Below are 22947 nucleotides of genomic sequence, written 5' to 3' on the forward strand. Positions count from 1 at the left end.
GAGTACCGGAATAGACAATCCCTGGTCAACACATGTTATCCGCTTTGTGAAAAATACCCCCCAAAGGTTCCTTTGTACCTTATAAAACAGTCAAGAAGTAACGTACCACCAAGTTAGGGTGGAATTGCTTGATCTCACTGCATGAGTAGTTCACCAGATTTTCAGTGATTTGTACTATTTTTCCTACTTATATTCTTGTTAGATTTCTATGAACTGGTCTCATCATGAGTGGTAAATGTGTATTTGTTGACTTGCAGTTGGATCAAAACTGTAAAGCACATTTAAAAGGGACACCTTTCTGCATGTAATTAACTTGATGAGCTACGACACTACATTGAGACAGCTAAAAATTAATTACAGGTGTGAGAACACATGCTGTAGCCAATGTCTGCCTAGATCTAGAGCAGTGATTTTTCTTACAAAAACAATTCAGTAAATCTCTCATTCCAGCTATTGCTGATTATTATAGCAAGGGGGACAAAAAGCTTTCCTTTAGCTCTGTGTTTAATAGATGTGAAAATCCCAGGGACAAGCATAACACGTTGAAAACCAAGTGAAAACATGGGAATCCGACAGCTGAGCCTGCAACGGGAATAGCTCATCTGTGGCGCTAACATTCAGGATTTGTTAGCAGAACAAACACCTTGAAACATGGGATAATTAGTATTAAATTTCAGATGGGTATATAGTTTCTGTTATGCAGTAATATATCACTGTATGTTTATGCATATGGACTGTACTGCAAATGCTCAAAACATAAGCACAGTACAAAGCAGAAGACCAAAACAATCTCACAGCTCACCACTGTGCCATGGGATGGACTGGTATTCTGTCCAGGGAGTCCTCCTGCCTTGTGTCCTACGTTTCCAGAAAAAACACTGGAAAACTGCTTTTTTTCCTGTAATGTACCCTCATGAAATTGGGAAAAAATTTGCAGTGGACAGAAACAAAAAGCTTCAACAGCATTTAGTATAAATACTATATTTTTTATTTCAATATTTTACAGCTCTTTAAACATTTACAGAAAACTATTCCTGCATTATTGCATTGTACAGAACGAAAAGCATGTGCCGTTCTCCTACAACACTGCCTCCAGAAGAGAGTAAGAAACGTCTCCATCGCAGAAGCGCCCTCTGGAAGTCACACACAGAGTCTGAGAAACGGCATGACATTCTGCCACGGGAGACGAGGACAGGACAGTTTTGCCAAGGAGGCTGCTTGAAAGATAGAATAAGGTAGGTCTTAAGGCTGATATGGTGCATGCCAAGCTCCTCCAACATTTCTTATCCACCACATCAAACCGAACTGGTTTTAGATGGAGGGGTGAAAACACAAAACCCAGGGAGAAGGGGTGTGTAACAACAGGGGCAAGATAATCTTTATATCTAATATAATTTTATATAGTATTTTTATACTCTCTATCACTGCATGCTTAATGCTTCTGGGAGGTATTTCAATTGATGTTCCTATTCTTGATTTGGTAAGTTAACTTTGCTTAAATATTAAATTAGTCATCCCCCAGTATTAAAATGCCCACATTGGGTTTTCAGATTAAACTACTAAGAACTGCAGATCCTCCCACCTTATGTTTTGTATGGCTTCTCTCATCTTAAAACATCATTGACTCAGAACCCCCTTGGGAATAAATGCTTCTAGATATGAAATCAGAGTTACAGGATTATGGAACTTCTACAGTCCATATTTTAAAAAGTATTTCCACTAGAACATTCAGGGGCTTGGCTTAACTTTCTCTTCCAGCCCAAACCCAGTTGTATAGTTCAGCTATTTCACAGAACTACTACAGAGGGCAGAAAGCAATCCCCAGCCTGAGCACCAGTTTGCAGAAAAGCAAACCGCAGAAGGAGACACCACATTAACAAAGACAGCTGCTCATGCAGAGAGACTTGATACGGGTATGAACGTGGTCACCTAGCTGCAGAATTCTTACCCAGAACTTTTTTTTGCAGTTCAAGGAAAATACAAAAAAAAACCCCAACAACAATGCAGCACATACTTAAAGTGAACACAAGCTTTAAAACACTGCATTTTACTTTGATGGAAACCGCTTCAGGTTAAAACACCATCTTCTTTTCTCTGTTCTTTGTATTTGGGTACATCAGTTTTCTGATGGGCATGACCAACTTTAAAATGCACTGCAGTCAGCATAATTAGAAGGAGCGTGCCATTCACACTTAATTATGGCTTACCTTACCTACTTTGGTTTCATTCTAGAAAAGAGAAAGCAAACTCTAGACTCCCATGTGCTCATCTCGGCCACAACAGACAGGAGTACCGCAGCTCCCAGTCACCACAGCCGCTTATGAATGAACTGATCCGTCAGCGGCTCTGGGCCCCTTGGTTAAAGTTTGTGCGCAGACAGCATTATAGAAAGAAGAAAGCAGAGAGCTACCAGATATGTTCAGAACAAAGAAACAGGCAGCAAACTATGCATTAAATAAGTAAAGCAGGTTTCTTTATAGTACAGTATTGCTGTATATTTGAAAAACGATGAAATGTCAGATGTGAAGAAGTGAGGGCAAAGCACATCTTTGGTGCGCCTGCATCTCAAACACCACACAGAGGTACAGGAGGAAGAGGGTGTCTCAGTCCGCCGCCCAGTTCCCAGCCAGAATTTGCCAATGCATCTATCCTATTTACTTATGGCAGCATTATGGTCTCTTTGATTAGGTTTGACATTTTCTAGAGGATCTTCATATAAAGAGAGGATTGGGTTAATTGGACACGCACCTCACCATCCTGGCAGCTCGTCATCAATTGAACTGAATCTACAGACACAAAGAGGATCATCACCGCCTAAAGGGAGCAGCACCGCAAGACGAGATGAGTCCTCTTCCACTTCAAGTAGGACTGGAGCTTTGTGTCAGTGGATCAAAAGTAGGGTGTGTTAAAATATCGGCTTAAGGCTACATGGCATTAATGGCCATCATTTTAAAAGGTCCCTTTGTAAAATTCCATGGTTAGCAATACTGGTGTGGAGATTCCTTTTCTCACGATCACCGTTTACAACCAAAGCACTGACTGATCTACGAAAAATGAATGTTTAGAATCCGTGTTGCTCAATTATATTTCTGCTCCACCACTACAAGCGTTTCCCTTTTCCAAACAGCATAATGTTCAAAACGATCCGATCTCACTACGCTATCTACTAAATCCATGTAAAGGATGTTTTGTGTGACTGCTTCTACATCGTCTTCATATTTCTAAGGTCTGAGATAAAAGCATATGACTTGTTCCAATCTATATGACCGAACCCCTCTTCAGGACGAGTTTGGAAACAATTCTTTTACTATTCCATATATTCTGACAATATGACATTTTCACTAAATGAAGATCAGTTACAGTAGACTTGATAGGACGTTCGGATATCTCCAGCAATTTAATTGTTTTTAACCTAGGGGCTAGAATTTACTGGTGGTCAGTCTTCTCTAAGAGAAGCAGTCTGTAGTTTAACTGGGTAGCACACAGTTTCAGAAGGCAAGAACAAATGGCAATGCCAGTACAGGAATAGTCAATGAAATAATTTTCTTGGTTTCACTAGTAAAAAGCTTAAGAACAACAAAAAAGATAAAAATAATGCCTGTTACAAGCATGACGAGCAATTTAAATAAAGTAAAATTGACATGTACATAGTACATGTAAACGTTGAATTTGTTTAAATTACAAAATCAAAAGCTGCACAGAACGTTATGCAAATACACAGTACAAATCTATAGCACAAAAAAACAATTCAATAATCCTGATGCCTGACATGTGAAAGTAAGAGTAACACTAAAAAAAAAAATGTTAGACAACCTTTCACAAACATGTTACCTGAATTATACAGAGAGGTTTGTTTATAAAAGATGGCTTTAGGAAATTTCATATCAGGGACACATTGTATGCTTTATATCTGGGTGGAACAACATATGTACAAGAGGCATTCATGTCTCTTCACATTGCTGTACTGTTGAACTGTGGAATCAATTCAGTTTCTATAACAAAATGTTATAAAAATAAACCTTTATTAATTCATATGACCTAACATATCTCCGATGTAAGCATTCACAGATGCTAGGATTATTCTTGTGCGTTAATTGTACTTTTCTTTAAAGATTATAAGAACAGATCACCCAACAGACATTGAAATCCAGACGCTTCATATATATATATGCACACACACTCAAGAGAGACCGTATCAACAATTTCAACAGTGGACAGGGAAGATTATTGACATCAAGAAGTCCTAGTCACTTGCACAACAAACAAGGCCTCATTTAGCTCACTACCAAAGGAGAACCTGAAAAAGAAATGGGCATTTCAACATTTTTCCTATTTTTAACCTACCCACTGAAATGTGAACGCAGAATTCAGGTTTGCCTGCTCTTGCTCAGAAAACCTTTGCCTTTGTCGTTGTGCCAAAACAACCTGCATATATCCAACTCTGTAATTATAACATTGTATCAGTTTTACACCTTTTTTTTTAAATATATTCCATTTGCCAAAAACAAAGTCACACACTACTCTTCTACACTCTTAACATATGCCAATTAAACATAGCTACCGTTACTGAACTTGACAACACAGTTACCGTTAATGAGCCCAACCCCTCATTGTTAAAAAAAGGAACAGGAGTATTAACCCTGTTAATCCGCCAATGGAGGAAGGAGGATATGAAGCTGGAGTGGCAGCCTTCTGTAACACCTACTGCTCCCTGATGTTTCTTTCCTAATTTAATTAGAATCACTTGACCTTACTGCTCTCTCTTAACATCCTCACACCTTCTGGAGTTTAAAGATTAATGAGCCTTTCCGAGCCCTATGACTGCTGTAATCAGCTCAACTTCCAGCCCACTAGGAGCCCTTGCTGGCACAAGTTACCTCTCCTCTAAAACATGGACTTTAAAACTGACGGCATCTATGACATGAAAACAGAGAGACGTTTTATACAGATAGATCATTCACCGACATGTTAGAGTGGATACCCCACCACCACCACCGTAACAACCTGCAGTATCTTTCTTAAAGGTCACAATTTCAAACTCGGATAGGACTGTATGCGTCAGGCTTGAGCACAGCAGTGACACCACATTCTTGCTCTGGTTTTAGAAGGGGAAGTTACTCAAATAGACGTTTCAGCCTGTTTAGGGGTGGTGGTGGTTTGGGGTTTTATAACATATAGAACGTTTGAGGACACGCCTTCTTGTTGAACCACAGGTGATACTTCGGAGCCAGTGAAATCGACACGGGGACGAACAGCTTTGAAATGAGACAAAGAAACAGATTAATTAAAAGATCCAGAAGATTTTTTTCAGCAAGTGGAAAGGATGCGAACAGGAATTCATTGCTTCTCATGTCTCTCTAACTGGACGGGTTAAAGGTTCGTAGTTAGGTGTTACTCCTACTGCACACAGAGTGCTTTCCTCCAGGAGCACGCCTAGATCAAGCAGGGCCGATTCAGAGTGGATTTCAGAAGAAAGCTGCAGGTGGCCCTGTTGCAGGGCAACAGAGTTTTCTCTGTAAAGTGAACCCCTAAAGCCAGGATGGCCTGTCACGTCTGACAGAAAGTCCCCCTTGCTGGAACGCAGGGCTTTCGCAGTGGTTAGGGCGCAGAGAGAAAGATGAAGCCGAGCCGGGGAACGAAAGGTTGGAGGCTACATGAATAACGGATCCGAGGGCGGTGGAGGAGTGGATGGGAGGGAGGCGATTTTGGCTGCAAATGGGCAAGTCCCCGATCCTGCCAGCAGGAAACAGTCCAGTAGAACACAGGAGGAAGACAGCAGAATGGAGGCCTCAGTCAGACACTAGTCTGTGTACTCCGCTACTATTGACAGGAGAACTGTGATGTCATCTGGCTTCCCCCCTGCAGAACACACAAAAAGGCAGTTAAGAATCCTTGCTAAAACACTTCCTTTTACCCTAACATGCATCCCTTTGTTTTGACAGTGCAAGTTAGCTGCTTGAAAGCTGAACAAAATGGGGGGGCGGGGGAGAACGCAAAAGCTTGGCACTAGTCTGGCTTTCAACAAGCTCTCTAAAGAGTTCTTGACAACCTGGAATGGTTGCCTGGTAACCAGCAAACACCAGCTGAAGTCTCAGGAGGGGAATGTCTAGTGTGTAAACTCCCCTCCTTTTTGTTAAATAACTCTTTCCAGCTCCGCCACCACAAGGCGCAGTTCACGCACAGACATGCAGTCTATGCTTTTTCAGGGCTTACCTCTTACATTCAGTCCATTGTCACACGCAAACTGTGCAAAAGGCGACATGTAATTTGGATCATATGCCAGCTCATGGGCCTGCTCTGCAATGCTCCTTGCTGTCTGTTGTATACTCTCATAATTGGTGTTCTACAACAACAGAAAGAAGGGTCAGAAACATGATCGAACTACTAAAACCCACATGTATGCATCAAGTTACAGAAAACATCTGAATCTAGTAAGGCAAATTGGGTCAGTGCATTTAAATCAGAAACTCCATTGACATTCTTGAGTATCTTGTGTTCGAGAATCTTAGTTGAACTGTTACTGCCAGGACATTAAATCAAGAAAAAACAGATGTCAGTGCATTACGCCGATTATCCCTAGAAATAGTGCATATGTATAGTTCTGTGATTAAGCAAAACCCCACCTTAAGTTTTTTAAGTTCCTGCAGGATCATGTAATCTGGCATGTTGTCAAAAAGGCCATCGGTTGCCGTTAGGATGATGTCGCCCAGCTGGACATCAAAAGAGGTGCTGTCTGCAGCTTCAGGGCTGCCGGGAGAGAGAACAACGCACATTAGAGAGGGAAGTCCTCTGGCATGCATAAGGACCTCTGTGCTCATCTGAATTAATTAAACCACTCTAAAGGCACAGGGAACTTCACCACATACCTCAAGAAAGAAACGGAGGCTCAGAATTCTTTGTTTATTTGTTGTTCACCGCCACATTTAACAAAATCCAATTAAATAACACCAGGTGTGAACAGTGTATAAAACCAACACTTTCAACAATGCAGTGTGTCCTTCAGCTGTTAAATTACCATTCATCACACTAACAGAGGACAACTGGAGGTCAACAGGTTTAAAACAAAGTGAATGATTTGCTGTAATGAATTAGGTTTTATGTTCATATTCCAATTTGAATCAAACAGGATCAAGGTGGTGTTTCCTTACATGTGCAATAAGTAATATTGCTTATATATAATAACATAAGCTCAATAAGGCACTATAGAAAGATTACAGCTTTCTAACACTGGAATCTTACTTTAAAGATCAGAAATCATGAATGTAAGTACATTGATTCTAACTTTTTTTGGACTCCATGAAGTGAGAAGCAGTGCCCTGAGACAAGACACTGGTGGCCTGCGGTCACAGACTCTACAGACACGACTGCTGCACCCTCATGCACACTGCCAGCAGATGGAGATGATTACGGGCATAATGGGTCCTTTTTTTAAAAAAGCCCTCCAACACATGACAGATCAGACTGTGTACTATTCAAAACCACAAGGGAACCACCTCCCGAAAAGTCTCAATTGTTTCAAAAACATTTTAAAACAATCTGCCACACGCACCCCTGTGCATACTGCTTTTGCAAAACAGAATAACTAAAAAAATCACGATTGAAGCAGATTCCATTGTTTTACAGAAAAGCATTTAATTAAAGCCCCACATGCAGACTCAATTATTTATTTGAAATTATAAAGAAAGAAATGGGTAATCTGTCTATTGAGCAGCCCACAAAACCCACTAGCCACTGACACCCGCAGGTTCCTGTAATGACAGGGCACACCAAGAACACTGCAATCCGTGCCACTTCAGAGGCAGCAGGTCCTCAGACCGCTGCTAAATGTCACAAAACTCAGGTCATTAACAGGACATCCTCCTCTTTTCTAAGAAGAAACAAGTTCTCTTCCAGCACTTAATCAACGTTGCTATCGTGTAACTATCAACAATGCAGGATGCTTAGCGCTGAAGCCAAAGCTATAAAATGTTATTTGAAAGGTCCGATACAAATTTAGAAACACGCAAGCAGCTCATATCCTCTCCACCTCAAGATAACCCCCCCCCCCCCCCTGTGACGACTATTGGCTGTTGCGAGGAAGGCCTCTTGCCTACCCATCTCCATTATTAGCTCCCAGTCACAGGTTCTCCTCTCAGTGTTCCTGGAGGTCTGCCGGACCCCAGTCGCTGCCCTGGAGACCGAACATACTGTGCTTCTGGCATTCTGCACAGGCGCGTGTCATCACAGCAGTGCCACATGAAACTGGCCAGCCCTCAGAGGAAAAGCATGTGACATCACAGATCTGGACTACAACCCGGCTCCAGCTCATACAGGGCACAGAGGCATAGCCAATTTTTAGTGTACACCCGCGGGTCTGGAGTTTCAGCTCCATGCAGTCCCAGCAGACAAACCACAGGACAGTCCTGATCTCTTTGTAAGGGTGTGTTCCAACTTACTTCAGGGGAACAGCAGTGGAAAAGCACCTTTGCATATTAAGGAAAACCACATGGTTCCCAATTTCTTTGGAAACAACTGCAAAGCTGGCAATTTAGTTTTTAAGTGCAAATGAACCCAGAAATGGAAAATCAAATGAGATGACTTGCTTTGTATTGTTAGAAATGTTATTTTGCCCATTTGAGAAGGAAGACTTTTTTCTGCTGAAGGCAGAAGGCGTACTCCTAGAAAGCACAGAAGTATAAGCTCTGGGATCCAGCAACAAGGATGGAAAAAAGCCTAGCAACCCCGTGCATAGCAGTTTGACCCAAGTGCGGCTTTGACACACTCTGGCTCTTGTAAACGCTGCACTGATCGGTCTGTGCAAAAAATAAAAATCATTTCCGCAGCCCAGCCCAGTCACAAACAGCTGTACGACGGGCTTCTAAGGTCCGTGCAAGACGCCGGCCCCACCTGTCGCTGAGCACGACTCCCTCGGCCTCGGGGGGGGCGATGGAGAGCTGGAAGGGGGTGTTGAAGTAGTGCTGCTGCTCGTCAGAGCGGTGGACCACCTCGCCGCCCCGCACCACCAGGAAGCCCGAGTCGCCCAGGTTGGCCGTGTGCAGCCGGTGGCTCCGCCGGTCCAGGACCACTATGCAGGCGGTGCTGCTGCCTGCACACCCGACAGAGAGGAAGAAGAGAGGTCAGTCGGGCGAACGCCGTGTTGTCAGGCCCAACGGCCGAATGAAGTCTTCAGTTCAATTAGCTAGTAGCAATCAAACATGCTAGATGAGTCAGATCACCTCTCTTCCTGAAGCAACACTGGTCTCTTCTCCTCTAAAGAAGCAATTCAGAGGCTGGAAGCTGCTTCTTTCTGGCCAGCGATCAATTCATACCTCTCACTGCAAAGGAAGTGTCTTTTCTGAACATAATCAATCAACACTGTCACTACGGCAGCTTCTCTATTGTGTGCTAACAGCAGAATTCTTTTCAGTTCTTGTCATGTGCATCTCGTCCGCCTGGAGGCCACCTGAGTGCTCAGTGCTGCCTATCCAACCTCCCCCTAAAGAGCCAACACGAAACATACAATAACACCACAACTCCAACAGCTAGACAGCAACATTTCTTCATTGGTCATGGAGCGCCACAGCCCACCAGGGCTTATAGGCAACTTATAGACTTCAATGTGGGAAGACCTGGAAACAGTGGTAATACAGACCAATTAAGTCAACAATAGATTCGAATCAAGTCATTGAGAGGGTGGAGGGAACGTCAGTAGTTTAAGGGATGTAGGACTGGGCTGTGCAGGAATGTGGTAGTCTGCAGAAATGATTAAAGCTGATGGCCAAGAGCCAAGCTGTATCCAGGGCTCTGAGCTCTGCTCAGTCACCACTGGCTGCGTGACCTTGCTGGGAAAGGCACTCTTGAGTCTCAGACCTACGCAGCTGGACAACAGAACTGGGTCACAATATACAAACAATGATTGTATTTTTTCCCCTGCATTACTCCTTGCGCCGACACCTGTATCTTTGGATTCATTAAGCAGGATTTATTCACGCACCGACGATACAAAAGTAGTGTACGCATACCTCAAATCCCTCACAAAGAGCCACCTTATCATCCCAGGGACCTAAGCCTGCAATCTAGTTTACTTGGAGGTTTTTGGAAAAAAATGCTGTTCTCTCAGATTACCAAAACAAATGATAACCAGCTTCACCACTAGTGACTACACACAGGGGGGTGATCAGTGTAATATCAATAACTTGAGAGAGAGAAGTTTTAAAACGCTTCAATATGAAGCATGAAAATTTAACTCTGGGGTATAAGGTTTAAAGAGCAACATTCAATGATAAAGGACACTGCCAGCTGTAGGCCCGTACATATGGGACCAAGAAAGAATTCAACCTTTGAGCAAAGCCAAATTCTGCATATCAGCACGAGCCACAGGGGTCATCATCTTCTGAATGTTAAGCAGTCTTGTTAGGCTTTGAACCAACACAGACACAAGTACACATATTACCAAAGTACAAGTAAAAATAGCCACAACCTTTCCATTACAGCAGCAGTCATGGGGCTGCTGAGGCTACTGATGAGACTGCTGCATCTTCATAGCAACTGTAAAAAACCCACTTGGTCCACTCTTGGGAGGCTGTGTTCAACAGATATTCTTATTGGTCGATCCTGACTATAAATAAAGACCATTGAAGGCCATTTTCCACTCCGAACTGCAGCCATATCACCCTGCAACTCACAACTGGCAACCCACTGAAGCTAAGCAGGTGTGAGCCTGGTCAGTACCTGGATGGGAGACCTCCTGGGGAAAACTAAGGTTGCTGCTGGAAGAGGTGTTAGTGGGACCAGCAGGGGGTGCTCACCCTGTAGTCCATGTGGGTCCTAATGCCCCAGTATAGTGACGGGGACACTATACTGTAAACAGGCGCCGTCCTTCGGATGAGACGTAAAACCGAGGTCCTGACACTCTGTGGTCATTAAAATTCCCAGGGCGTTTCTCGAAAAGAGTAGGGGTGTAACCCCGGCGTCCTGGCCAAATTCCCCATTGGCCCTTACCAATCATGGCCTCCTAATAATCCCCCTCTATGAATAGGCTTCATTACTCTGCTCTCCTCCCCACTGATAGCTGAGGTGTGGAGAGCGTTCTGGCGCACTATGGCTGCCGTCGCATCATCCAGGTGGGGCTGCACATTGGTGGTGGTGGAGGGGAGTTCCCATTACCTGTAAAGCGCTTTGAGTGGAGTGTCCAGAAAAGCGCTATATAAGTGTAAGCAATTATTATTATTATTATTATTATTATTATACATGATGATGGTCAGTTCTCAGACAACAGCAATCCATTTTCCATGACATAAATACTGTCTAGCATAACATGCAGCAGTCAGAGTATGGCTCAGAATGCCTTTACTGGTAACAAAAAGAGAAAGAGGATTTTAAAACCTATACAACAGAAAACTTTGTGTTAACTCTTTCTAACCTATGAAACTTATCGTATAAAACACCATCTTTTACCTCATTAGTCATCTTTCAATACTTCAACAGGGGCTGAGTGTCTGGCACTAGAGGTAAAAAAAGCATCTTACAGCCTCAACAGCTGGATGTTTTATCCAGCAGAGGTTCAATCAAGATCTGACCCTAGAATCTGAAACGAAACAGTTGCTCCCCCCTCTGAACATTGTGACATGTTTTGCTTCAGGGGGATGTGGAAAAAGAAACTGAACAAAGGGTGTATGGATCCAACCACACCCTGCTGCCAGTGACTCATCTGCAGGAAATGTTCCGTTTGGCAGAAAGCAAATATGGGTTGATCACGCAAGTTCATTTATGGTACTATTTGTTTAAACCAATTAAAGAGCATTCCATCGGCGCATTTCCAGATGTGTTCTCTCATTCTTGAAAAAATGTTTGCAGACAATACACTTTGCGATAGCACTTTAATGGGGTGCAGTACTGCGTAACCTTTCATGGAAAATACATTTGCACAGATGCGAAAGAAGTCGGTGAAATGGATCCATTATCAGAAACAGCTGCAGCATTTTCGATCGCTTGGTTTTTGATTCTGAACTATAAAAGCAGGTTGTGGAGCTGTTTGTTTTTTTCCACACCCGGAGGTATGCCATCTTTTCTTCCCTGCAGCCCGTTGACACCCAGCTAGCGTGTCTTTGGAAGACAGGAGACACGAGCACCGGGAGAAGACCCACGCAAACTCAAAATAGGGACCCCAGAACCCAAGAGTTGTGAACCACTATGCCCACGTCAGCCAACACAAGCTAAACCAGTCCTCTGAAGAAGATCCTGCTACATCCCAGCTGGACGGGACTGGTCAAGCATCAGACGCCAACAGGAGCTCAGCGGAAGGGATGTTTCTCAGCCTCAAAGCTGAATGTTGGTGGAGTGCTTCTGTGACTCAGCTCTGCAGTACTGCGCCCCTCAGCACTCAACCGCAAACTTAACAAAATCTCTCCACCCCACAAACAGAGGAAACATAAGCTTCTAATTTGTCATTTAACGGTCAAGCTTTTGCCTTCCGTAAGATTACTCATAACCTCAATCCGGATCTGAATCTTCACAAGACTGCCGTACAATTCCAGAGTAAAGCAACAATAAAAGCACAAGCTCTTATTAAAAAAAAAAACCCAAAACAAATTTCCCTGGTGTTTGGAGCATTTACTGTGTGCATGTAATAGTACACAAAAGAAGAACCTTCCACTAACAGGAATCAAAATCTGACAATCTCTAATAGCGTGTTGCTTGACATTTTTTTTAATTTTTGAAAACCAGGACTGTAAACCTAATCTGCATGGGAAAAAAAAAGTTAAGACTAACCAGGGGCACTGGTGGCGAAGGCCCGGCGGGTTCCATTCGGAGAGAGCCGCAGTAAGAGTGTCACTCACCCAAGAGAGGAACTTTGTTCTGCAGCAGCTCGTAGTAGCTCGTCGTGAGGATGCCCACGGGACTGCTGGGCACGAAGCGCCCCTCCTTCACCAGGCGCTCGCACGTCCGCATCAGGGTCCCCGAGAACTGCGAGGGGTCCACGCCGTAGTCCCGCCACCCGCCCACGCCGTCCGCCACGCCTGCAACGGGAGGCCAGCAGCGCGCGTGAGGAGGGGGCCGTGGTGCGCACCCGGCCGCCGGCACCCTGGGGCGGGGGCCGGGGCGTTACCCGGAGAAACCAGACGAGGGCCGGGGGGGTCACGCGCCCCGGAAACGAACATGAGAATGAGCGAGACTCTGGTGCACATCTCTGCCGCCTGCCAGTTAAGCAATTCTAATGCACTGCTGCAATACATCTGTTGGGCTCTCAGCAGCTACGTGAAGGAACACCATCACAGGAGTGTTCATCTAACTGTGGTGCATTGTAAACCTCACCCCCCATCTCTCTAACACATCATCTAGCACAAGAACTAAAAATGTTTCAGATGCAGTCAAACAGAAGACTTCCGCAAGTTTAACGATTATGTTTACAGGAGAAAGGGATCTTTGTACTGCGACTATATATACAAGTCATTAATAACAAATGTGAAATGAGTCCCAAGTACAGTAATTGACTTTACAGACATCACCATCATCACCTCAAATGAAGAACAGCTACTAATGGAAAAGCTCTGACATCTGGTCGGCTACAGTACATACTAGGCTACAAAAAAGAAAGTCAACACGGAAATAGTATGGAGCGCCTTGATAAAAATACCAAGAAAATTAAGAAAATGTACATTTGTGTTCATTTCTATTTATCACAAACCTCTGCAGTCAATTATTATTCAAGTGGTGCCTCAACAGCCACAAATCACATTTTCTGCAACCATTAGATTCCACTTCTAACCATTTCCTAATATAAACCATTCAGAACGCCAGGGCACCACTATATTAATTAGTGCTAAGCACATGAAACGACTTTTACAATAAAGTGCAATTAATGCTTAAAAATAGAAATATAGCCCTGTAATTCAACACAGTGGGATACTTCCATATGCTTTTTTAAGCATAATTTACAAATGCTAGAGATTACAACTAATCCTGTAAAGGTGCCTCTTGTTTGAAAAACAAAATGCTTCTGCTTCTTCTTGAGGTGGATGCGTCACCAACACTGACAGAGAAAGGAAGAGATTTTTAGTGCTCAAACTGTAAAATGGAACTATGGAACCATGGTGAAAAAAAGCTTCCAGATGCTACAGTTTGACAAAATCATAATTATAGGAAGCTTGAGAGAAGAAGCAAGCTGATTTTGTTAGCCAGTAAAGAAAACACTGAAATGTCTGGGTTCTGTGTTGTGCTGGAGTCAGATGAGCTTCATGATCTGCTCTGACAAGAGGCCCAGACCCACTCAAAAACGTCTTTCAGCAGGTATGAAAAAAAAACACCAACAGAAAGGTGGACAAAGAGTAACTACAAAACAAGGGTATTCTAATTATTGCACTGTGAAACAAAAAGTTGGGATACGCCTTCAAATTTGCCCCTAGGCAGAAAAACACAGTGTACTCACTTCATGTACTCACAGTGTACTCAGTGAAATAGTATTCCAGATATTTAAATGAAAGCTCACTTGTGTTCAAAACACATTGCTCTGTTAAGGCCAAACACAGAATTCAGTATAATGTATCAATACATTCACAGTCATTTGAGGATTTATGTTATTCTGAAATGGGTGAACCCCATGAGACTCTTCTCATTCACTCCCCTCCCCCTGGTATTATTTAACATTATTAACTAAGACAAACAAGATGGATAAATACACAAGACAATGTCCTCTTACTGACCGTATCAATGCACAAACAGTAAATCCAGATTCATTATGTTTCATGCACGCCAGGGAAAAAACATCTGCCTGGCTCAGCAAACTACCATCTGGGACTGAGCATTAAAGACAGGAAAATTGAAGTTCTTCTCATTTTCTTCATTCTGCTTAATCTTTATGCTTCTCCCAATCCTGCCTGTACGCAGAGGCTGTGAGACACCGCGAGTGCTAGAAAGTGTACAGGGATCCCATTGCTGCAGTGTGAATCACAGGCTGTTTCCCGGCATCAGGACAGGCCCCCTGCTCTTGTCCAAGAACAGATAAGGTCATTACTGGCTACTCTGTTCAGACGGAGCACCGGAAGTTTTTTTTTAAAAATCAAACAGACTTCTACTAATAAACAACAGTAATACTGTAAAGTCACGAACTAGCATCAACAAAGGCAAGGAGCCCACATCACAATGTATACTAACTCATTTCTGGCACAGCTTGGCCACTTACTGTAGTGGTTGCTATGCGAGGGGTCCGCTCACTGAGATAAAAGACAAGCTGAAAGACACGAGGTCTGACCAAAGCCACTGCTGCCCGCACATCCTAGCTACACACTGCTGCAGGTCCCTGCTACATAAGCCAAATGGGCAACACCGATTCGACAGATAGCTGTAAAATTCAGGTCTTTAAATGGCCTAGATCTTACGAACATCCTGCTGCTAAATGTATCCCTTTGTTTAAAAAAAAGAACATTGGAAGGTTTATAAAGGGATTTAAAAAAAATCCCTTTGCAGATAAATTGTTTGTACTTCGTACTGAAGCTGACAGATGACGGAAGAATGTGATCTTGGTGAAGAGGAAGCACCTGAAACCAAGTGGCAAAGATCCCTGATGAAGCCAGTACAGCCACCTTGTTTCAAGACGCCCTTCAAAAGCTCCTTAAACACGCCAATCAACGGCTTGAATTCCCAGCCAACATGGAGTAGCCTGGGTAAATCAGACCCAGCCCAGACGCGTATCCTGTCTCTGAACTCCTTAATCTTCCCCCAGCAGACTCCAGTAATACAGCAGACCTGAGATGGCATTTAAGCAGCTTTCCCCCGATGAGAGCACAACCCCTCAGACATGTCTGTGTGGCAGAGAGGTCGACTGGGGGCATTACTGGCAACGCAGGGATGGGGAAAAAAAGACAACTCCTGCACATCACTTTGATCTGTTTCAGACTACAGGAGTTAGAAACTCGTGTGTACAAGCCAATAGACTATAGTGGATTCTTTAAGCCTTTTACCACAATTTTTAATAAGTCTGCTTATGCAAACACACAATGTGAAATAAAAACATTTCCTTGCTGTCCTGGTTTTTTCAGGAGAAACATGCAAAATCTAAAATGCTGAGCATGTCCCATTTTAATCCTTACAATGTGCACCTGGAGCTCTGCTCTTAAAAGCCAATCGCGATTGCCCTTCTCTGCAAACCCGCAGTGAAAGTTCACTAGACCCTGCGTGTCCACGCCGGAGGTGCCTGTGCTGTTTATGTCACTTCATCTGGGAATTTATTGTGGAATATTCCTCTGAGATTATGGAGTGTCCTTGGCTTTGAGGACTGTAGCTAAATATCTGAAAGCTCATGCTGGTGTGTCAGAGAGTCGCTGAATAACAAACAAAACGCGTACTCAAAGTTTGTTAGGACATTCTGTCTCTCCCTGTAATTGCTATTAAGTCCCAGATGGGTGATGAAAAGTTCTGGAACAGCTACAATACAAAATGTTTTGTTTTTCCAACCTTGAGCACTGTTGGCAATCTGTATATTAATGTAAAACATTTGTGCTCAAAGGTTCAATTCTACAGAATAAAAAAAGTCTTCCTAACAATTTACACAAACTTCAGATCCCATTCAGATTCTCCTGAGGGACACTGGAGTAAGAACAGCAGCAGAATCCCTAATGCGTGTCTGAACTGTATTCAAGGGAGAATGGATTATGCTCTTGAGAAGTTCCAGCTTCACTTAGATTTCATTAATACAATCTGCAAATTCCCCTGAGGTACTCCTAACTGGGCCACTCGTGTTCTGCCAACTTCCATCTCCTAGCTGGTCAGTCCCTTTTGCCCAAATGCTGGGAACTAATGAAGCTATAAATACTGTAAAGGGACAAGTAATAGGTTTATTCCATGCTGAAGCCCATTACTTGTTCTTTTGCAGACTACGCAGGCTGACGCAGCTACCCACCTGAACTACTCTAAATATTGTAGGCCAAGATCACATCCAGAATGGAACTGATCGAGTAGGAATTGTGAGACTGAAGCCACCACATTCTGCTCCATGATGTATTACTAAGTGCTATGATGAGACAGCTGTAAAGTGCTAAAGGCCATTGACATCTCTCTAAAATCCCAGGGTAAGCCACTACTTAAACCCCACAACAATCCCATTATCCAACTACCTGTGTGGGATCCTGAGCTCTTGTAACTGGTCTGCTGGATCCCGTTGACTCATAGCAACATTTTAAAAACTTCAGAACCAACGTTTTGTAAAACTAATATTTTAATTGTACGGGGTTTTAGACATTTCCTTGTACAACATTCCATAGTGCCAAAAATCAAAACATTTTTAGATAAACCAATATCATTTATTCTAGGCATTATTTCTTTTAACAGTCACCGAATCCTCTTCCTGCATTTTAGCACTCTTCTCCCTATAACAGGCTTTCATAGTAGGTACCTCTGCTACCAAAGACGTACAACAGCACCTCCTTCCCTTTTGCCACCAATGAACACAGCCGAGCCTCCAATCTCCCCTCCGGCTTTGTCACATTCTGATCCAAAACCGATGACACGTGCATGCAGTGTGCCCCTGCAAACATTTTCTTTAAGGAATGAAAGGTTTCAAGTTCCTAAATGGCCTTTTTTAACACTTGCTTGCTGAAACGCGCAATGGGGGTCAATAAGAGCCTCCTCCCGTCCACGAGCAGGCCCCCCCCCCTGCACATAAGAGAGCACTGTCTCGCAAAGGCTGCAGCTGGGAAAGAAGCACCGGCGCCAGCGGTCACACAGCAGCCCCTTCCCTTCCCCCCTTCCAGAGAGCCGCCTTGCTGCGCGCAGACGGGGAAAGATTTTCCAGGAAAGGCCATCTGCTGCTGTGCAGCGCGGACAATACTTCAAGAATCGACTCGGGTGACCATACAAGGAAGCATCGACCAGGAAGGCTCGTGCACAAGAGCGCTCTCCCTCTACGGATAGATCACAAGGCACATCTGTTATGAGCAGTGTGTGGGAAGGAAAAAAATATAAATAGCGCTACGCTGGCTAATCGTTTGAGCACGATTTAAAAACGCCTAACTGCCTAACCAGCATTACCTGAGGAACCTATTTCCCCCACCTTTCTTGTGGTTTGCCACTACCTGCAGCAAAGGGTAAAATTACTGACAATTAATACAGAAACTCTTTCAAAGGAATTTGCAGCCTATGGTCATAATTCTGGAGTACAGCATTATTTCCTCCGCTTGACAAATTCAAAATATTCCGAAATGGCCTTTGCAAGCATGAGGAGGGGCGTTCATCTGTTTGAGCCACAGTCTCTGGTATTCGTACTTGCTTACAGCTGCCTGCACACCACTGCACGCCTACACTGATCGGATGATCGTCCATAGGTTTCATTCTTGGCTGCACTCTTGGCTGTGGAATGCCGTCTGTTACAGAACAGGGTATTCCTAACAAAGAAGGTCCAACCTGATAAACAGAAGTTAAAGATTGTCAAATATGCAGATTGTTAATGCTTAAAACACTCACACCCGCATTCCTGAGGTGCAGTAGGCTATGCCCTGAACATCTGAGTCATGGTAAATAAAGGAGACCAGTGTAATGCTCTTATTAACCCGCCAGTAAAACCACCAGGGTAATTCAGATAAAAGATAAAGCTCAATACATCCACACGTTTGCTAAAAGGACCTTCATGCTGTAGGTTTATCATATGTCCCTGAAGCGCTGTTGTTCCAGAAGTGCTTTGGAATAAGCATGGCCTGCTAAACCTTCAAGTTTCGGCCTCTTAACAGAGTTTCACAAACTGTAATAAGGTTCAAAAATAATTCAAAGATCCTATATCGGTAACCAGGTATTTCAATGATGCACTTTTTTAGGCTTTTTTATGCCATATTCACCCTAATTGGCATGACTGATTGAGTCTTAACATCTTGGGTCACAGCACTGACTGTGCTCACACAGGGTGAATGAGGAAGTGCACCTCACAGCTGGCAGCCCCCTGAAGCTCAGCAGGAGTGAGCCTGGCCCGTACCTGGGTGGGACACCTCCTGAGAAAGCTAAGGTTGCTGCTGGAAGAGGTGGAACCAGTAGGGGGCACTCACTCTGCAGTCTGTGTGGGTCCTAATGCCCATAAAAGTGATGGGAAAACTACACTGTAAAAAAGGCACCATCCCTCAGATGAGACGTAAAACCAAGGTCATGACTCTATGTGGCCATAAAAAAATCCCAGGGCGTTTTTCGAAAAGAGTAAATGTGTAGCCAAACTGACCAACCTAATAATCCCCATCTATGAAATGGCTTCATTACTATGTTCTCCTCCCAAGAACTGCAGTAAGATGCAGGACATTCAGCACCAATCTGAAAGGAGACACATCCCTCATCGACATCACTACAAGCCTGCAGGTTCCTGAGAAGTTCTGGCAAAGTGTGTGTGTGTGTGTGTGACACATCAACAAAGTTAGTGGTGCTGCTTTGCCAGTATACAATGCCCCATCAACTCTACTGTTGAGAATTTCTGCAAATTCTCTTATACAAGTTGTCTTAAAAATAACCAATGTAAAAATGTTGTACCAAGGCACTGGCAATCTCATCTGGAACATGAAACTGCAGGCTAGAGAGAGACGAAAAAAAACAATGTGAGCCTAAGTGGTTCAGAGAAGCAATACTGGCATGAACAGGAGATAAATGTTGATTTTGCATTATAAAGCAGTACTTTCCTCTAACTGCAGTTGCAGTAATCGGGCTGTGCAGACATCCGATTTGCAAGCTGTTTGCACTCTCTTCTCTGAGAATTGATTTGAGCACACAAATACAAATCCTCCCTGAGGATTAGTATGACTCATTCAGCAGAATAAGAAAATTCAGGGAATCGGTCTGTTCACATGGAAATGGGTAAGATTTAGTGCATCATGTGCTATTAGAATAGTAGGAGGCAGTGTAAGAGACAAGGGTAGTCTTTTTGTTCTTTCGTGCGAAACATTATTCAATACAAAAGCACATATGGACTTAAAACATATGAAGGCCTGAAAGCCGATATTAAAACTTCAGATGTCACCTATTTTTGATATCTTAAATATGCAAGGCTCTTGTGACATGAGACTGTACTCAGCAATCCTTCAAAGTCTGACAAGCTTTCCAAGAAAAACAGTTACGCAGAGTTCAACATTTAATCCCACATGAAACAAAAACACAAATCATCAATGGTAGTCCACTACTGGCTGTGCAAAGACCAGCCAATTCACACAACAAAGGCCCAAAGTAGACAAACCAAAAACATGACCCTCCTTATACATCAAGCAGCACTCCAGAACCCTTGCAGAGAAAGCTGAACTTGCGGCCAGCTCACTTTTAGTGCAATTTAACATTCTGTACGGGGAAAAACAAAATATGTTTTTGTTACTGGGTTCATGTTGTGTTTAACGTATTTTGTTTCGTCTTATGTCTTTTGCCTGCAAAACAAATTTCCCCATTTGGGACAGTAAAAGTAAAGATGTTTAGAGCCGACTTGCTTCCTGATATATAGATCTGTTCAATTTGCTAATAAAATTACAAGGACCCAAAAAGCAAATACAGCTCTCGCATGACTTCAGGCTGCTGCTGCAGGTGGATCAGGCGCTCTGTGGTCTATGCAGAGATAAGACAGGACTCGGATACAGATTCCTCTATAGGATGATCAGAGCTGAGCCTGCTGAAACGAACGTGCACATCAGAATTTGAGCCCTTGAAGATTGAGAATATGTTGCAATTTCTTCTATTCCTAGATAATCCCATTCTTTTTAAAAGCTGTTTTCTGAATAGAGGCTGCATCAGGTTTCCCAGAAACCGGTGGCAGACATCTTTCGTTTCTGTACAAAGGTGCGCGACCTGAGTGAAACACGAAATAAAATAAACACGCGTCCTTCGGTGCATACCCCCTTGACATTCTCAGTTAAGATATGGGAATAACTAAATTTTCTCACAACTCCCCTACTAACTACCACGGATTTGCCCTTCGAGGGAAAACATGTTTTTCAAGGTCATAGTCCGCTCTGACACGTATATCCAAACTGTTGACGTCTGTCCTAGTTCAAAAGGTGGGCAAGATCACTTTGCTGCCAAAGGTCGTACCTCCTGGCCAGCCCCAGTGTTTGCCAGCCCCGGCTTGGCAGAGTCGTGGGTTTTCACGTTAGGACGGGCGCCCCGGGGTGACACTGGGAACTGAAACAGCTCGCGGCGCGCGCCGCTCCCTCTCAAGTGCACCTGGCTCGCGCCGGAGAAGGACAAGGACGGCGCTCGCGGGGCGCGTACAGAACGTGACCCAACATGGCCGCCTCCATGCTTAACCACCCTGACCTCTGCAGAGCGGACACCGGCTGTCCGGAAACTAAGACTGCGTTTACCCCCCCCCAAAAAAAAGAGTAACAACGCCAGGGTGAGCGAGGACTGATGAGGAATCTAAGACCTCGTTAAGGCTTCTAACATGCCTACGCCGAGACACTACGCTCAGCACACAAAATGCTTCCTGGTGCAGCAGCCGTACGCGGAAGATGAAATAACGATCCACATCTGTCTCGCAAATACACCCAGATGAAACCCGCAAGCGTTAATTGTAATCGGAACCTTTCTCCTCATGCTGTAAAAGCTACACAATGGAGGGTTTTTTACAACACCTTGGGAGTGCACATCATCGCCACTAGTGGTGGAGATACAAAGCCTCAGTCTACATCTCGGCGATCGAGGTAAAAGGTCACGATCACTCGCATGCAACAAATTCAAGCATTTTTTTTAGCCGCACCAAAAACACTGAAGTAGTCCTTAACATTAGTAAGTGTTTAAGCACGGTAAAATGACAATAGGTTCAAATTCCATGCATTGCAAAAGCGTAGAAGCACCGTGCAGATGCAGAGGCTCTTAAACACATCCTGCCACTTAATTAGCTCTGCAGTACAAATGCGGGATAATGCCGGCATTAAAACCTTCAATGGTGATGTGCGCCGACAGGTGCAAATAGAAACAGTGTCAGAGCTGCGTGTAGGAGTATTATTGCACGACTTCGGGGAAAATCGTCTCAAGACCCTGCCGGTACCGATCAAGTACCACACACCAGCCCGGTGCCACATGTTGACATGAGACCAGGTCATGCAATTCAAGTGACATTCCAGAAAGGGTATTTAAAAATTAAGAAGCGCGATTTACGGTGTTTTCCTTAACCTGCGTGGACTCGTTTTACAGTACTGCAGCTCAACAAACCTCCAAGGTGAAAGGGCTCCGATGCTTGATCATTTTTTATTATTATTATTATTTCGGGATGGGGGGTAGTAGGTCCGTTGGAGATCAGCTTTAAACGCTTCGCCCTGGCGCTGAAATCAAGAAAAATCGCCGGACTTACCCAATACATCAGCGGATCTATGCCGAGCAATGAAACAGGCGTCATCGCCGTAACACATCCCCTTCTTCAAAATCCCCTTCCGAAAGTCTTTCCCGAAACCGCAGCTTGCCGTCACCAGGCTGTAATCCCGGCTATCTGTTTGGGAAAGTCCGCCCAGGACAGCCCTGGCAACCAGTCTGCCATAGGAGAGAACGGACAACATCCCCCCAAAAATAGCAAGAGTCCACCTTACCTCCTACCTACTCTCTCCTCACTCTGCCTCACTCACTACAGTCTCTCAACAAAACAACATGCGGTTACCCACACTAACGAACAGGGAAAAAGGTCAGCCCCACAGTCCCAGAGGAGGCGCCTTTTTAACGTCTTTTTTTGTTTTCTGAAAGGCCCAGGACGAAGAGTACGGCTGGGAAGCGTCTTCAGGTTTTGGCGTGGTATTTCGCGAAGCCGGTGGCTCTCAGGTGCTCCATCCTCTCCGCCATCTTTCCCTGCTCAAGATTGTACAAACGCCCGGGTTCCGGCGAGCGCGAGCTCCACAGAGTTCGGGGGGCAGTCTTGTGACTCCTTGACGTCATTCGTTGTTACGCAATAGGGGGTTTTCCTTAAAAGGCCATCAATCGCGACTTTCTTCAAACTACGTTAACGGGGGGAAAACTGTCGTTTTGAAAGGATCTGCT

At 44.0% G+C, this 22947-nt stretch overlaps 1 protein-coding gene across 1 annotated transcript; it reads right to left on the reverse strand.

Moving 5' to 3' along the window:
- Positions 1-965: 965 nt before the first annotated feature.
- LOC148641733 (protein phosphatase PTC7 homolog) lies at positions 966-22905 on the reverse strand. Its single transcript, XM_088618729.1, has 6 exons — positions 22274-22905; positions 12819-12998; positions 8887-9085; positions 6624-6747; positions 6214-6343; positions 966-5859 (listed from the first exon to the last, which is right to left on the reverse strand). The coding sequence occupies exons 1-6, from the start codon at positions 22473-22475 to the stop codon at positions 5801-5803; spliced, it is 894 nt and encodes a 297-aa protein (XP_088474855.1). The 5' UTR covers positions 22476-22905; the 3' UTR covers positions 966-5800.
- Between the last annotated feature and the right edge of the window lie 42 nt (positions 22906-22947).

This window comes from Lepisosteus platostomus, chromosome 24 (assembly GCF_059453375.1).
Source record: "Lepisosteus platostomus isolate fLepPlt1 chromosome 24, fLepPlt1.hap1, whole genome shotgun sequence".
NCBI classification, from domain to species: Eukaryota; Metazoa; Chordata; class Actinopteri; order Semionotiformes; family Lepisosteidae; genus Lepisosteus; species Lepisosteus platostomus.

What these genes read in the sequence shown, in the direction of transcription:
- LOC148641733 (XM_088618729.1), bottom strand. Translation starts at nt 22,475, where the DNA reads ATGTTGTCCGTTCTCTCCTATGGCAGACTGGTTGCCAGGGCTGTCCTG. An exon ending in GAACAAAGTTCCTCTCTTGG is followed by an intron (nt 9,086 to 12,818) that starts GTGAGTGACACT and finishes TCGGGTGTGCAG; the next exon opens with GCAGCAGCACCGCCTGCATA. An exon ending in GGAGTCGTGCTCAGCGACAG is followed by an intron (nt 6,748 to 8,886) that starts GTGGGGCCGGCG and finishes CTCTCCCGGCAG; the next exon opens with CCCTGAAGCTGCAGACAGCA.